Source organism: Penicillium malachiteum (genome assembly GCF_028827825.1).
Source record: "Penicillium malachiteum strain IBT 17515 chromosome Unknown utg000003l:1.0-4950554.0:1.0-4952489.0, whole genome shotgun sequence".
NCBI lineage: Eukaryota > Fungi > Ascomycota > Eurotiomycetes > Eurotiales > Aspergillaceae > Penicillium > Penicillium malachiteum.
In genome coordinates this window covers 4,667,803-4,683,832 of record NW_026643096.1, presented here as the reverse complement: position 1 = coordinate 4,683,832, position 16,030 = coordinate 4,667,803, and the positions used below count along the sequence as shown (strand labels likewise).

General features: G+C 45.2%; 4 protein-coding genes across 4 annotated transcripts; 2 read left to right on the top strand and 2 right to left on the bottom strand.

Annotated features, from left to right (window-relative positions):
• Nucleotides 1–833: 833 nt before the first annotated feature.
• Nucleotides 834–4,307, bottom strand: N7483_008036 (VWA and PH domain-containing RING finger protein; the record flags this gene model as incomplete). The annotated part of the gene is made up of 3 exons (XM_057091473.1): nucleotides 834–2,934; nucleotides 2,991–3,690; nucleotides 3,755–4,307. Coding segments are annotated over 3 exons (3,354 nt in total), but the record flags the coding sequence as incomplete, so codon positions are not given.
• Nucleotides 4,308–11,198: 6,891 nt separating this feature from the next.
• N7483_008035 (alpha/beta hydrolase) lies at nucleotides 11,199–11,994 on the top strand (the record flags this gene model as incomplete). Its single annotated transcript, XM_057091472.1, is given in 2 exon segments — nucleotides 11,199–11,574; nucleotides 11,585–11,994. The coding sequence occupies 2 exon segments, from the start codon at nucleotides 11,199–11,201 to the stop codon at nucleotides 11,992–11,994; spliced, it is 786 nt and encodes a 261-aa protein (XP_056946213.1).
• Nucleotides 11,995–12,277: 283 nt separating this feature from the next.
• On the bottom strand, nucleotides 12,278–12,906 carry N7483_008034 (uncharacterized protein; the record flags this gene model as incomplete). The annotated part of the gene is made up of 2 exons (XM_057091471.1): nucleotides 12,278–12,525; nucleotides 12,813–12,906. 2 exons carry the CDS (start codon nucleotides 12,904–12,906, stop codon nucleotides 12,278–12,280), a joined length of 342 nt encoding a protein of 113 aa, XP_056946212.1.
• A 1,012-nt stretch (nucleotides 12,907–13,918) lies between these two features.
• Nucleotides 13,919–14,374, top strand: N7483_008033 (uncharacterized protein; the record flags this gene model as incomplete). Its single annotated transcript, XM_057091470.1, has 2 exons — nucleotides 13,919–13,988; nucleotides 14,046–14,374. The coding sequence occupies 2 exons, from the start codon at nucleotides 13,919–13,921 to the stop codon at nucleotides 14,372–14,374; spliced, it is 399 nt and encodes a 132-aa protein (XP_056946211.1).
• Between the last annotated feature and the right edge of the window lie 1,656 nt (nucleotides 14,375–16,030).

Sequence of the window (16,030 nt, the reverse complement as noted above, 5' to 3'; positions counted from 1 at the left end):
CCATGGAGGTGTCAGAAATATAATTAAGCCTTAAATTTCAATAGAATCCCGAATTCACGTCAACTGGTTGCAGGACAGACGATATTTACATCTATGTAATGCTTTTTTCTCTTATTTCAAGTTTATAAGGGGAATAGACGTGTGATCTAGGGATTGGGCTGGTAAAAAAAATCTAGTTGCAAAAAAAGATCAAATTCGACGCCTGAGAGATTCGAACTCTCGCTCCCGAAGGAATACAGTTAGCAGCCATACGCGTTAGACCACTCCGCCAAAGCGCCTTTGATATGATAATCGACCGAGAACACCACACTTCAATACCACAAACAACTCTTCCAACATTTGATCCAAAGATTCAAATTCAACTTGAATCCAAACATTCAAATGTTACTTGATACTAATTGCTGGTAACTTGAAACCATTTCGAACTCAATAGACAACATTTATTAGATAAATAATCATTACAAGAATCAAATATGCAGGCTATGTCCGTAGATCATCACGGTAATGAAAACAGAAACCCATCCCAACCACCAAAAGACATCACAATGGCAAATACTATCCTATTTCCGACAACGGAAATATCAAAAACTTGAAACGAAGGCCCCTGGAATCATGCTGCACAGTCATGGTGGGAACAAAAGTGGTATCATAGGGCAAAAGGAAGAATCATGAGCCGACTCCACAAGAATCAAGAAATCAAGGAACAAACATGGAATGAAACAAAACATTTATGACCGGTCGCAGATGGAATGAGATATGCAAACAGAGGTAGGAGGAAAGTGGGAATATGAGGGGAAAATGGGAAGTAAAAAGAAAAGGGGGAATTAAAACAGTCACTCCTCGGTCAAGGCATCATCACCCATTTCACGCCAATCTTTGGATCGATCGGTTAAGCGACGAACACCCGCAATTCGTTGAGCCCAGTGAGCTTCAGATGGAGTACGGTATGTATAAGCGCGCTGTGATGAGATAACACCAATACTCTGCAAAACAGCTTTGCGGGAATCACGACCAAAGACAGCTGGGTGGTTGATCCACTCCAGTGCAGAGTCCAAGTCTGCATTGAGAGCATTCATGGTATGCGTATCAACAGAAGATGAGGGAGTGATGGTGGCAGAATCTGAGGCGCCGCCTTGACTTTCTGCAAAGGTAGAGGACTTTGGTGAGCCGGAACATGGGGTATCGCCTCGGCTACCAGAGTCACTGGAGCCTGAAGGTCTTGAAGCTCCAGGAGGAAGAGGGGGTAGACCACCCTTGCCAAGGCCCTTAAGGATACTTCGGGTCTCATTCAGCAGATGCTGACCACGGTCATGTTGACCTCGTGATACGAGGGTGAGTGCTCGGGTCAACATATCAGAAGTGAGTAGCTCCATACGTCGTTGCACGATCGAAGGATGAGGAGGAATTGGTGGAGTCATAGGTCGCTGGTTCCTAGCCTTGGGATTTGGTGGCAGCATAGTAATGGCGAGAAGGGACGGACGAGGAGAGTGGGTAAGATGGCCATCACGCAGAATATCACCGTAATTGAGATCAGCTTGGATCAACGGAACCTCCTCCACACTGGCTACCCGTTGCTCCTCTCCATCAGGTCCACCACCCAGCGCCTCCAATCCTGAAACCAAGCTCTCCCAGGGATCCTGGGGCATGTTATCTTGTGTGGCGTTGTCAGGGGAGATAACAAGCTGGACCAGAACATCACGCTTGTCACCGAATCGAAGATCACCAAGGGCAGCTTCCGCATCTCTGCCAGTAGCCCGCTTAGTAGTGTGCAGAGCACCGCTGATCTTCACAAACTTGGCTGGGGAACCTTCAGGCAGACGGAGCTTCAGCTTGACATTTTGATGAGATGTGGTCTGAATAGCACCCAAGCATCCAGCAACACACTCGCGCAGCATCATCCAGTCCTTCACATAGAGGTAAGAACCCTTGGTCCGAGTCGAAAGCTCGATCATAGTGTCCGGTTTGTGGGTCAAGCCAAGTCCAAACGAGTGGATACTGACCTTGGCAGCCTCCGCGCGAGATACAACGAAATCAACACTCTCAGGGTCCGACGTAGAGGAGTCACTTATCAAAAGGATAGTCGCAACTGGGTTGGTGAACTTGCGCTGCATCAGAAGGTCCATCGCCACGTTAGCACCCTCCACGACATCAGCACGGAGACTCTTCTGGCCAACAGGGCGGATCGAATCGAGAATCTTGTTCCATCCAGTCCAGTTCTTGGTGGTCATTCCCACTAGAGGCACACCGCCACCACTTGAGCCAAACGTAACTAATCCCATACGGTCCCGAGGGCCCAGATTCATGACAAGGAACTTCAAAGCATCGCGTAACAAGGTGATCTTGAGACCCTGCATAGAGGATGAAACTGGGATGACCAGGACGATATCAATGGGAACGTGGAAGGAGTCGATTGAAGGGGATTCCCCGTCGGGGTTAGTGTAGTCAGTCATGGCAGTGTTGCTGGACTTGCCTCCTCCATAGGATGAGTTGATGGAGGCCTGGCGTTGGACGCGGCTGTTGCGGTATTCGTCCTCCTCGGCACCAGAGTGGTCCTGGTCGTATTCGTGGTTACGGGAAAGATTCTCCACAGGGTGGAGGTCCATCAAAGCCCGGCGCCACATCTCCAGCTGTTGGCGAGACTGGAAGCGCAAGTAAAAGTAGGGTAGCTCGCTGACGGAGAGGTTCAAAGAAAGGATGGGGTCGTCAGCACCTGCTTCAAGGGACTTCAGGTGCTTCTTGATCAGAATTGAACCCTTGAGGGTGCAGCGACTGCGCTTCCGTCGTTCTGATTCGTCGTATTGCTGATTGGCATGCGCGCCCTTCTTTTCCTTGACACAGATGAGCATCTCAGCAAATAGATAACATTCCAGCTCCTGCCATGACTCTCGGTCCTTGCCCACACGCATTTGTCCATGCAGGCGCAGTTTACCGAATCTATAATCATATTAGCGATTTATGAAAAAGAAGAATGGGTGTCCTGGGTTACTCACCGGTTGAACTCCAAACCATGCCAGTTATCTACTCGGTTCTTCAGCTCTTCAGCGATCTCCTCCAGATTCTCTGCTGGCTCTTGCGGCTCCTGTGGCTCCTGTTGAATAGAACGGGCATCCTGAGAGCCGCCAAACCGGGCAGAGAAAGGCTCATCAAGTTGTTGACCTGACTGGCCAGTACGCAAGTCATCGGCATTAGGGCGCCAGTTGCCCTCTGGCACTTCCACAGTGATCAAGCAGGTAAGCGACTGCTGCTGGCGAGATCGGTTCATAGTCGGAAATTCACTGCGCACAGTGACAATGGGAGCGGGGATGGGATTCTTGGCGACACCAGGACGAGGGCTCAGGTCAGTCTCCATTGCTTGCACGTCATAGTCGTGGCGACGGCCGCTACTTGGATGTTGACCCTCATGATAATCGCCTGAGGAGCCAGCGGCACTACCGTTTCGCGAATGTGGGTTTGTTTGCGAATTTGTTTGCGATGTCGATGTGAGACGTTCCACGCGTTCCCGTTGACCAGTGGTATCGCGACTATCACGGCGCGAGGTGAATGAAGGATCGCGATTATTGAAGCGACTTCCAGTATCGCTAGGTGGGCGACGAGTAGATTGTGCTTCCCAAGCAGCTGGGGTAGTCAAACCACTTCTTGTAGTAGCAGTATCACTCATAGTGACAGAACGAACAATATTACTAATTTTCTCTGTTATAAAATGTTAGCCTGCATCTCCACCGCATAGTGTATAGAGAGTGTTCTTTGAACCCACCAATATCCAAAACATTTCCACCACGACTTGTATCCAAACCCAATGGGGCATTGCATGTTGGGCAATATTGAGATTCAAATTCTCGAATGTATTCATAGAAACATGCTTCGTGAGACACGTGGCTACAGGAAAACTGGAGCACCCGTTCTCCCCGCAGGGTATGTTCGAGCGGCTCCTCACATACAGCACATTCACTCCCGATAAAGGTTCGTTCCCTCCGGGTTCGCGTCCGGTCAACCTCCATCGGACCGGTAGGATGTCTCCCAGATCTGGAGTTGAAATTGACGCGAGATTTATCGGAGTGCGACAGCACGTCTGGGTGGCCGGAATGAACAGAACTGGCTACGGTAGACGGGGCGCGTTGTCGGGCACTGTGAGTACCGTCGGTGTAGTTTGACAAGGTACTTCCCGGGCGATCTGAATCAGACTTGCCTCGACCGAACGAACGTAAAGAGCGGAAGGTCAAGCGGGACGGTGAATCTAGTCGCGATTGAAATTCTGTACGTCGCGCAGGGGTTAGCAATGGTGGATGCGGGGCGGGAGAAGAGTAATGAGCTGACAGGGTGAGAAATGCGGGAACCACAAGAGATGAAAGAAGATGAATGAGAATGAAATTTAAAATCACAACAGAATCTCAAAAAAAGAACACTAGGTAAGGGAGAAGAGGGAAAAAGACCCGATATTGTTGGGGAAATATGTTGTTCTAGAGATGTTCGGGGGGGAGGTTTCAGATGATTCGGACCTAGACTTACCAGGCAACTGGGATTTCCTTTTTGAACGAGCGAGAAAGGGGAAATCAGGTAAATGAAGATGATTTGAATCACTCCCAGACTTAGAATCCGATCTGGGAGAAAGTCGAGGTTTCCACATGAGGGTACTCTAGAGGAGAACAGTCAGAGGTGGGGAAGAGGAAGGGGAAAAGTTCCCTATCCACAAGTTCAAAATTGAGGAAAGGGAAAAAAAAAATAATCAAAAATAATAAAAAATTCAAGAAAATAAAATAATAAATTAAAAAAACCAGGCGCCTCCGAAACCTAAAAAGACGAGGTAAAAAGTGGGCAAAAATTGAGGTAAAAAAAAAGAAAATAATAAGCGTAAAGGAAAGAGGAAAAAAAGGGTTAAAGGGAGAGAATAATGATAATAGGGAAAGGTTAAAGGTCATGGGACTAGACCCTATCAATGGTACCTATGGTCTCTATGGTATAATGTTCACTCTATGGTCCCTATGTGGTTCTATGTGGTCCTATGGACTAACAATACACTGGTTCTTCGTAGAATACAGTTCAATAGGGGGCAAAATTGGGTCCTTCGATCCCTTCCACTTCATTTCCTCTTCAAAAATTCATTCATAATAAATACTAAAAAAGAAAAAGAAAAAAAAAGGAGAGAAATGGAGTTAGTGGAGAACACGATCGGGTCCACTTTGTTGCCGAGTAGGAACAGTGGGAAGACTGAGCCATGGATTTATTCGTGGATATTCGGATATTTTCTTTTAATTTTGAATTTTTTTGCTTTAATCTTTTTATTTTAATTTTGGGTTTAACCTAGTTTAGTTTGGTTCAGTCTGGTTTTAAGCCCTTTGTTCTGGTTCGCACATGGCGCAACGTGGTGCCCCTTACTCCTAATCCTGCAGATATAGACATCATACTACACATGCACTTTACTCTATATACTAGAATCATCGTGTTCAAGTTTCAGGAGGCTACACTACTTAATACCTCATGCTATAGATAACCCTATACGAAGATCAACCTGATAAATCGTACATTTAAGTTTAACAGTTGAGAGTGACGCGTACCTAGTATGTATAATCTGATCCTCGAATTGGCCACACATTGGGGCCATACACTAGTGTAGTTCCCGAAATCCTGATCAAAATAATGCAACCCAACATTTGAAGCAGATTACAAGTAAATCCTACTTGCATTCTACTAGTATGGTTATGACTTAGACGATGCGGAGTGGGTCGGAGTCCCTCCGTATTTCGTTTTATCAATGCACCTAGTGATTAGATCTTATACTATACCACCTCTTTATCGCAATATTATATCTACAACGATGCCACTGCCAGTTTCAAGCCACTTCAAAATCCTACTCTTGAAAATGTTACTACTGCAGGTCATCCTTCCCGAGAGGAAAATTGAGACATCACTGCCCGGTGTCAGTGCTGTTGCCTCCAATCCTGGTCTGCTCCTGGTCTGCTCCTGCTCCTGCGCTAACATCCAACGCCTCCATGTTGACCTCGGTACCTGTTCTTCAATTGACACATCAATGGATCATCAACTTAAAAATTCAGCTCGGCAGACATTAAGATCCGATCGGATATATCACCATGGAACAGAGGTGGGAGGCGAAGAGGTACCATGTTATTTTTGTGATGACATAATCCGGATTATCCGGATTCGGATGCAACCTTGCAGTACGGAAAACCAGAAATACCAAAATGGCAAATCCCCCTCTTCCACTTCCACCTCTCATTGGCTTCCAGCTTTCATTGTCGATCATCCCAAACGTTTTCTGTCAATGGATACAAAATCACCTCTCCCAAGGTTCATTTTCAGGTCACCCATTAAGCTTTCGCCTCATTTTTTGTATTCAAACGTCACTCTCCTCATCACTTGACATCCCCAGGACTCAGAGCTCGGCAGATCAACCTGTCAAGTTCCGAGATGTCATCAAGATCCAACATGAACTTGACGCCCAGAGACTCGAGGGTGGCGACAGTTGTACCTTTCCTGATTATCTCATTTCTCTCCACGAATGAAATCAAACATACGGAGTACGGAGTACACTAGCATTGTATCCACGGAGATTCAAAATGTTAATCCAGCCTCCAGGCTCAGCTCACGAGGTGCTACGTGCAGAGTGGACACATCCACTCCTCCAGGCCGGAATTAATACCCCCTATCGTCTGCCGCGCTAGGGAGTACGGAATACACAACCTTGGAATCCAGGTTGGCCCTAACAGCGCTATGGCATGTCAATCATCTCCACATAGAACCTGTCCCGCACTAGTGACAAGAACGGAGAAAACCACAAAATAGGAGAAAGCGGCACAAACTTCCAACTATTTGCACATCCCCATTTGTCCACCCGTTCTGATACCGCCACGGTGGAGTGGACTAATATCGCATGGATAAGATCGTCACTGCTTTTTGAGCCTTCTGACTCGTAGTCAAGTCCAGCTCAGTGCGAAGTTTGGTGATCGTCATGAATTAACACAGTAAATTGACCAGTCACTTTTATGTCGAATGGACTCATCATTATTGACTCGTGCAAAGTCGGCAGACCATCCGAGCACGAGATGTATCAACGGCATGATCCGGATTGCATAAGTACGACATATAGTTACGCCCAGACTCGGAAGATTTGCCCGGCTAGACTCATCAGAGTGTACGGGGTACCCTTGTGTGATCTATCCAGTGCTTGAGTGCTTGAGTGCTTGAAATGTCAGTGCCATCTCATTGTACTCCGTAGTGGAGAGTGCTCCATCCCCTGAGCTGTCATGGCCCTACAGAAATTAATGCCCCAGTGTACAGCCTCTGATCTGCACGACTATTGCCGAACTAATATGACAGTACCAGATTTTCAACCGAAGTTCCCCTTTACTCCGAAAAGTGTATGCTCCTGTTAGCATATTGTCATCTCTCATAGAACCTTCTTCCGAAATTTCTATCGAATCAATAGAAGGAAGAAAATTTGAGAATATGCATAGACTAGCATTCAGGTAGTCATAGACTCATAGTGTCTGTGGCAGAAAGGAGCCCCACCGTAGACTTCAAGTTCAAGGTAAACTGATCTTCAAAGCGCCTAGCGCAAACCTTCAAGTTGGAAAATTTATCCTGAAATTTGAGTCCCAGTTTTTAATTCAATTACACTACGGAGTCCACATCCAAAGCAGATTTTCCATTACGATCATCGCCGTTGTCCAAGTTGGCGTCTCATAAAGCGGGGTGAATCCACCTTCAGGATACATGTAAATCCCCACTGGATAAGAGGTCATAAGCGTTTTTTTTTCTTATGTCAATTGCATTCTGTTTTTATGCTGTGATTTTCATCTGATTATTCCGAGTCTATACTTCCTACAAAATGTCTTTAGATCGGATGAAATGAGTATAGAGGATACTTTTTATAGTAGCACAGGTACATGCTAGTATATACATAATCGTCTCCATATGTCTTCATAGCATACAATCACTGAATACTCATACTCAATGTAGTAACTTGAATGTAATAATTTCATGCTGGGTAGTAAGTACGGAGTATAGAATACCCATATCCCTGCCCAGGTGCCAATGGTGATATTCATACCTGGTATTCAGTCCGTGCTCAGGGGAGATCAACCCACACGTTTCAAATCCACCCACATGAAAACCTTGAAGGTGAAATTAAAAAGGAAGAATGACAGGTAACGGTTGTTGGACATGTACGTTTCCAAGGTTCAGAATATCAGTTGAGACATGCAGTCGAGGTTTACTCCTTTACTCACAAGTGACAGATCAAACCAACATCAAGTCCTAGCTAAAAAAAAATCCGATTGGTCGTAGATCCTGATGCATGAACATGGATGGGCGGATAAGCTTTAACTGAAACGGGCTATACTTATGTACTTACTGGGATAATGCAGTTAGTTAAGTATGCAGATGCAGGTGCTCTTAGTGGGGGCGATGACCCGAGCAAGTGGTGAAGGATTGAGATGCATAAAATCGAACTTGCAAGGTTTCTTCAGTTCTTCAAACTTGACTTGTTCCAAGTTGCGAGTAGCTTTAGTCAAACTCTTTATTTTGATTTTAATGTTTGTTTCTTAGCTATACATGTTCGGTTATAGTTGAATTTAGATTTTTCACTCAACACAAGTGTAAGCGGGAAGATCACCTGGGCATCCCTATCTGATTATCAATGCTTACATTGGTAAGAACTATGTAGGGGCCGGCGGCTAAATTGAGCCTTCAGTTGGAAGTGGCGGTGCTAGCGGGTAAGCAGGTATCACGTGTGGTGTATACGTGGACTGCATAGTCAAATGTTGGGTTGGATTGGGGTCTGTTGAAGGATTTAGTCTGCATATACCAGGGTGGGTCACTGGCTGATTATGTGCAGAAATGCTTCTTGTTTGAGTTGTTAAAGCCGACCGGCGTATTCTAAGCTTGTAAGCTGCAGGTGTCTATCTTTAGAGTGCTGGTGGATTTTTGTTTGAATTGTTCCATGGGTTTGTTGAATCATTAGATGGTCATCATCAAAGGGGTGGGGTAGAGCTGATCAACTGGGTAGTATGTTTCAAGATTCCGGTCAACCGGTTTTTTTAACTCCAGTGCTCCGTTTTGAATAGAGAAAGTTCGCAGTACTATACATTTGGGTTAATATTTGAAGATCCAAAGCGTTGCATCACAAATGTGTATAGTAAACCCAGCTCACGATGGGAGTGGAGACTCGGACATATGCTACTAGTAGCAGAGGATAAAACGCAAGCTTTCAGGATTGAGAAACAGTTGCAGCTCAAATGAACTTGAAGTGCTGTTTTGTTGGCAAGTTGAAGCTAGCCTAAATAATGCTGGCCAAGTAAAAAAAACAATTAAGACTCGCCAAGTTAGAAAGTATGAAACCAAGCGATACACTCCACTCAAGACAGTGGAGTTTGATAGTCAATTGACTGGAGACGACCATTCCTGTCCAATTCTGAACTTCATGTGCCGTACTCCATCTGGTGGATTAATGGTAGAATTGCCGACTCGCTTATCTTGCCATGGGTACTTAGCTATTGCCAGAATGAAGTTCTCTCCAGCCGGAAATCCATCATGAAACAGCGAGAATTGGTCCCTGAAACGTTCGCCAGATGTGCTGTGGGAATCAGCAAAGACTAAGCAAAGACTAAGCAGCGACTAAGCAGATGAAAACAGGGACATAGTAAACAAAGAGAGCGCCAAGCCATCAAGATCAAACTACCTTCCTACTCTGTAGATGAGTAGTTCGCAGTTCCACTTCTTCGGAGAATAGGAGAGGTTGCTCCTTATTATCGGCGTTTCAGTGAAGCGGGGCCGTGTCCTTAAGTGCGGCTGAATCTGCAAGCCATGGCTTTATGGAATACTTCGTAGCGGGTTCTCGAAGAGAAAATTTCAGTCTCCGGATTGATTAGATGCATTGAGAATTTCTTGAATGAAGCTTGAATCAGACTCCATCTAGTTCGGTATTGACGAACCCGAAAATGACTCGTGCCGCGAAGTGGAGCTGAATATCTCGTTCATCTGAAGCATCTTGCCGTCCCGTTATCCCGAGGGAAATCAACTCCGAGGAAGCCATAGATCGGGTAATGGGCTTATATACTCTCGGGAATATGATATTTGGGATGTATCTGTGAGATTGAATTTTGAAATGGGCTACCTTTTGTATGGTCGGCTTTGTGTCTTCTTGGAATGGAGACGTGAACGTTCGAGTACCCCAACGGAATGCGACGGGCTCATGTTGGGGTGATAGACAACTCAAGTTGATTATAGGTTCGCACATATCAACTGTTTCTCTCTGAAAGGGTAAATATATAAGCGCATCAATGAGGATATAAGTGGGACGTCTGTATCAGGACTTGTTTCAAGTTGTCGCGTGCCACTCTTACATCCACACCAGCCAGTCAAGTCATCGACAAGATATGACTTATGGATCTGTGCCCTCTCTTCCTTGATACTCACTGTCAATACTCTCCGTCATGTGCATAGAGCTGGAGACCGGGCCTGCAGGTTTCAATATTGACAGGTGTCGTTTCGTCATGCTGGAAGGAGGCAGACAAAGGCTCAGGTACCCAGATGAGGGAACCATCTTTATGTCTCGCCTATTCCTGATTTCATTCATTCTCGAAGAATCAAAATATAGAAGAGCCTGAGGTTAGTGCATTAAAGGAGAAGAAAGTGAAAGTGGACGAGGCATGGAAAGAGGAAAAAGAACTATCTACGTGGGGGAGCTAATATACTGGGAACTTTACGTACATTACCATGCGATCTTGATATGAGATCAAACATCGAACATCAAACAAGAAGCGATACCTATTCCAAGGCTCTCAACTAGATTTGTATCCTCATCAGTACAGGGAACTCTCACTTGACATTGTTGTCGACTTCCTGTTCATGTACACCCATCACCAAGTCCCACCAAGACACATTCGGCATTATGACGTGGAAGCTACCATTTTTCTCACATGAATTGTCTACCAATATCTCCCAAGAAATTGATCAAAAGGTACTACTCAGCATCATTGAATATTAAATGAAAACCCGGGTAATAGGCATTTAATATTCACCACTCTGCCAGGTAGGTAACAACTTACAACTTGAAGGATGCGGCCCGCCCCCACCTCTAGGGCCAGACTGGCAATACGTGTTTTCTTTCCATCATATGCACTTCCTTTCTTTCATCAAATCTCAGCTTGAGAAAAATTCCAACTTGCTTCATTTTTCAAATAATGCCCACCCCGAAGCCTGAAATCATTCTCATTGGAGGCGGCTGGCACTATCCAGAGTCATATGCCACCTTCCGCACTTCTCTTGAATCGCAACTTGGCTTGACAGTCCATGTCCCTCAACACCCTACTATGAATGGTGCACGACCTCCGAATGCGGATCTTTACACTGATTGCGATGCTATTCGTCAATTTGTGACTGAATTATCGGATGCTGGTCGCTACCTTGTGATTCTCATGCATTCATATGGAGGTCAAGTGGGAACCAATGCTCTGGTAGGCCTTGGAGCTGAAGCTCGTAAACAGCAGGGTTTATCTGGTGGTGTCATTAAATTGATCTATTTTGGTGCTCACGCACTCGCGGAGGGTCAATCGGGGGGTGTCTATAGCTAAGCAAGCTGGACGTGAACACGTTCTCCCCAAGGTCATTGACTTTGCCGATGACGGTAGCTGTGTTCATCTAGAGCCTCAGACTATGCTTCTTGGACCTAATAGTGGCCTGCAAGACGGAGAGCAGGAAAGTTTCGTGGCATCTTTAGGGCGCTGGAACGGAAGGGTTCTTGCCCAGCCATTACAACATTGCGCCTGGCGCGAAATTCCCGTGGTCTATATCCATACCCTAAACGACATCACTCTCCCTTTACACTACCAGACAACCATGGTAGAGCAGATCAAAGCTGCAGGACAGGACATTCAGACCTTTGACCTTGACTCAGGCCACTGCCCGGCAACGACGAAGCCCGAAGAGCTGGCAACCATTATCAAACAAATTGTTACCACTGGCAGTCTTGTTGCCTAGATCTGAGACATATTATGTGACATGATTCATTTATGAATCCAAAATATCCGGTCATTTAAGAGGATGTATCTAAGAAGCTCAGCTGGTAGATATGTCTTTTTGTTTCTACAGATACAATGGACATGCATAACCAAGGGTAATTGTGGAGCATACTCGTATAGAGCAACAAGAACCTAATTTGTGCGTGCGTGGGTGTGTTATTTGTGTATCAACAAGAATATAAAGCCACTGGTAGATAGAAAATATCCCTTTTGTAACACTAGCAGCATATGAACTGATATGTTTAAGGAGGACTATCCAATATCACAGAACCCAGCTCAGGAGCCCAGTGATGATCAGCCGGAGGTCCCAGCGGAGGATCCTGCATCTCATAATCTTTTGCCCACTGAAAAATATTCTCGAAATTTCGACATTCATGCCATGTATTAAAATCCGAATAGGTTCGAGGATAACCCTTCACCCAGTTGTGAGTGATAACACCGACTTCGGCATGACAGATAACGAATTGTCTCAGCATTTCCACGCAATGCACTAAATAATTGAGCAAAACAATCACGTAGGGCGAGCAAAATGGTTTTCTTACATAAATGAGTGTGTAAGATATCAGGTGGATCTGTAAATTCAAGTGACCGATTCTGGTAGTAATCTCTGAAAAGACTCTTGCGAAGAAAGTCCTGGAGAGAAAAGCGTGAGCTATCATGTTTACTGTAGTGACATAGGCACTCATTTAAACTTCAAAGTGCCCAGATAGGAACATACCACGCAATGGAGCTGGTGAGTGAATTCCAAACTTGCCAAATAACCACCTCCCCATTTACCTGGAATTCGAATCGCATCAGTCGTCTTGCCGGCCTTCAAGAGATCCTCTTCCGAAAGAGCTAGAAAGCGAACTATGGTGTAGAAGTCAGGCATGGAATACTATCAAGCATAACAGAAATGTAGATATTCAGCTTGCCATCTTGCAGCATTCCCCATGCTTCATCCACTTCGGGACTGGGCTCTTGTCGGTATATGGAAGGATAATCGAGTGTACCGTTGAACTATACTGGGTAGTATCTCGGGTCCATATCCTTCAGTGCGGGAGCTAGAGTTTTGTTAGATAGAATTGAGTTTGAATTCTTCTCTTAAATTACATGCGGTGGAGTGCATGTTCACGCACTTTGTGTCCACGCGAATTTGCCAATATAGCGTTGGCATGAAGAACGACAGCGAGATGAGAAAGAGAACGATGTTGAGTATAATGATATTAAGGGGGTATTGAGATATTTTGGACTCTTTGATCTGGGTGATTTGAGTGAATTCTTGCTCAGATTTCTCCAGAAATCCAGTTTCTGAGGGATCATAACTCCCTCTGACTAAATGATCATTCGAGTCAAGAGGATCAGAGCCCTCAGTAGACAGGCGAGAGTATTTCGTCTTCTACAATGCCATCATGGTATCTTATCATGAATATCACAGGAATAAGTCGATTTCACACGTCGAGGATATGGATGGGTCTTGGGTGACTGCTAAGAGAGGTGGCGACACTGATCTATCCTAAAATCCATTCAAAAAAGGAAGTCGTTGCAATCCCAGCCTGGTTGTATTGTGAGATTGCAGTCCTTCTACTACACCTATCCGTTGTTACTCTCTATCCGTTTACTTATTCCAAATATACTCTACGTTATCTCTTTTGGGATATGAAAATCGCGATGGTTATGTCTACTTTGAAAATTACACAAAAACAACCTGGTTATTCGATCCCATCGGCTTCAAAGTTGAACAAAATCCTGGTTTGTTTATTCGATATTGAGAAAATCCAGGTGATCAGAATAGTCTGATTCATCTATAAAAGAAGGGAATACCTCTCCGACCACAACCAAGTCTAACATTCACTTCAAGTTACCATCTTGAAACCTCCAAGCTCGACATCATCAAGATCAATATGCATTTCTCGACTCCTTTTATTATCGCCTCTCTCACGGTCCTCGTGGTCGCTGCTCCAATTGCAGACCGTATGTCTTCTCCCCCCGATAACACCTAGACTTCTGAAAGATTTGCTGAGATCCAAGCTTTTGAAGAGGAGGGTGCACACAGTTGGGGACCACCTCCCATTAAGAAATATTCAAGTTCTACTGACACACAATGGCACAATGAGAAAGAGGAGCGTGGTGAAAACGTCTTCAACCATTACGGATCATACAACGGGGAGGATCAAATCTCAGGTGAAAGTTCCACCAATCCTCATGCACTCTGGAGTGGATCCTCCTCTGAGGACCATTCTATCAACCACCATAATGAGAATGAAAAGCGTGGTGAAAGCTCCTCCAACCCTTACGGATCATACAACGGGGAGGATCATATGTCAGGTGAAGGTTCCGCCCATCCGAGTTCCAGCTGAATGTATGGAATACACATGAAGTGGGGGACCTCAGCGAAGAGTGACTCAGAATCGGCGAAGACTACATAGTAGCGCTTGAGGATAAGAGAAGGATGATTTTACTGGAGAAATTTGGTAATCATAGGGTTTACCAGTCCACAGTCCAGAGCTGTTGATTTGTACAATCTTTGACTTGGATTTTGTGTGTATCAGTTCAAGTTGTCTCTTTTCACTCCTTACTGTATCGTGACAAATTGTCAACTACCTAGGTACGCTTGTTGCCCGAAGTAACTCAACTTCTACGATGTGAATTTTAGTGGCCAAAATGAATCTACTAGTACTATGCAGTGTACTATGTATAAGGTAGCTTGAACTTCCAAGTGCAAGTTCAAATTGGGATAGCGCTTACATAGTAACTACATCCTTGTAACCACCATGGGTGCACCCGAGCCAAAACTCTACCATTATGCCAAGTTTTTTTTTCGATGTGATACGATATTCTGTGTAATGATCAGATACATAGGAGAATAACCTGAAATCGTGGTTGGACATCTGCAGCAAGCACACATGCATGACTCGCTGCTAGGATTCCCCACTAGAGCATCTGCTAGACACATCGAGCATTTGCAGCCTCAAGGGCTCAATTTGAATTGCTAGCCTTGAGTAACCACCAAGTAATCGCCAGAGCAGCCGTGAGAAACTCAGCTCCTAACTAAAGTCTCTGAATGCTCAAAATTTATTGTCTGTATCGTATCCAAACAAGGGATTGAGAGGCTGCCGAATCCCGAGGTCGTAAACTGGAAAGGCGGAGGAATATTCGTCGGCATAGCTCACTCCGTATAACGGGAAATAGCACTACAGACCATTGAGAACATGCATAAACGCCAATATCCACAAGTACGGGTACGCGCGTAAGATCAGCAAGGCTCAAGCACCAAGAAAGAGCCAAAAGGGTAAACCCTGAAAGACAAAAAATAGAATCAATGTTCACAGTCAGTATTCTCATGTGACCACCCACCATGCGGGTGGCTGACCGGCGTGTGCACATGTGGCATTCGGTCACCACAGTGGTCTTCTCCCAAGATAGCTGTTTAGTCGCATCGGGCTCACGCGGATAAATTCGCCATTACCAAACCGGTATTCCCTTCCACCGAATTATCTAGATCATTATCCTCGCTATCATGACGATTTAGATGACAATGCCAAGTCAATGACGCCGCAACCTCGGGTGTTTGTCTTTATGATCTCGCACTTCGGAGTATACAAAATTCTGATACCGACGGATTCACGGAATCCGGGATCCGAGTAAGGGGCTAGGGGTAGTAGCTTCTTACTATGTTTGCTAGTTGGTTATCCATAGCTTGGCTTACATCTCATTCTCAGGAGAAAAGAACTTCCATACCGTATACCGTAGATTTTAGTGTTTGGTGCAATATGTAAACACTTCATTCGGACCACCACTAGATAGCTCTTCCGCGCCATATCCACACCGGGGCGGCGGGCCACACTTCCCCACGATGACCGATGACCGATGACCCACATATACGGAGTACAACGGAGTTCACCCAATTCAGCTTCCAAGAGACTTCAAACTTGAAGTGTGATTTATCATACGAGTATACAATTTTCCAAGATTAGATGTGATATCGGTATAATAGGTTTATACTGAGTTTCCAC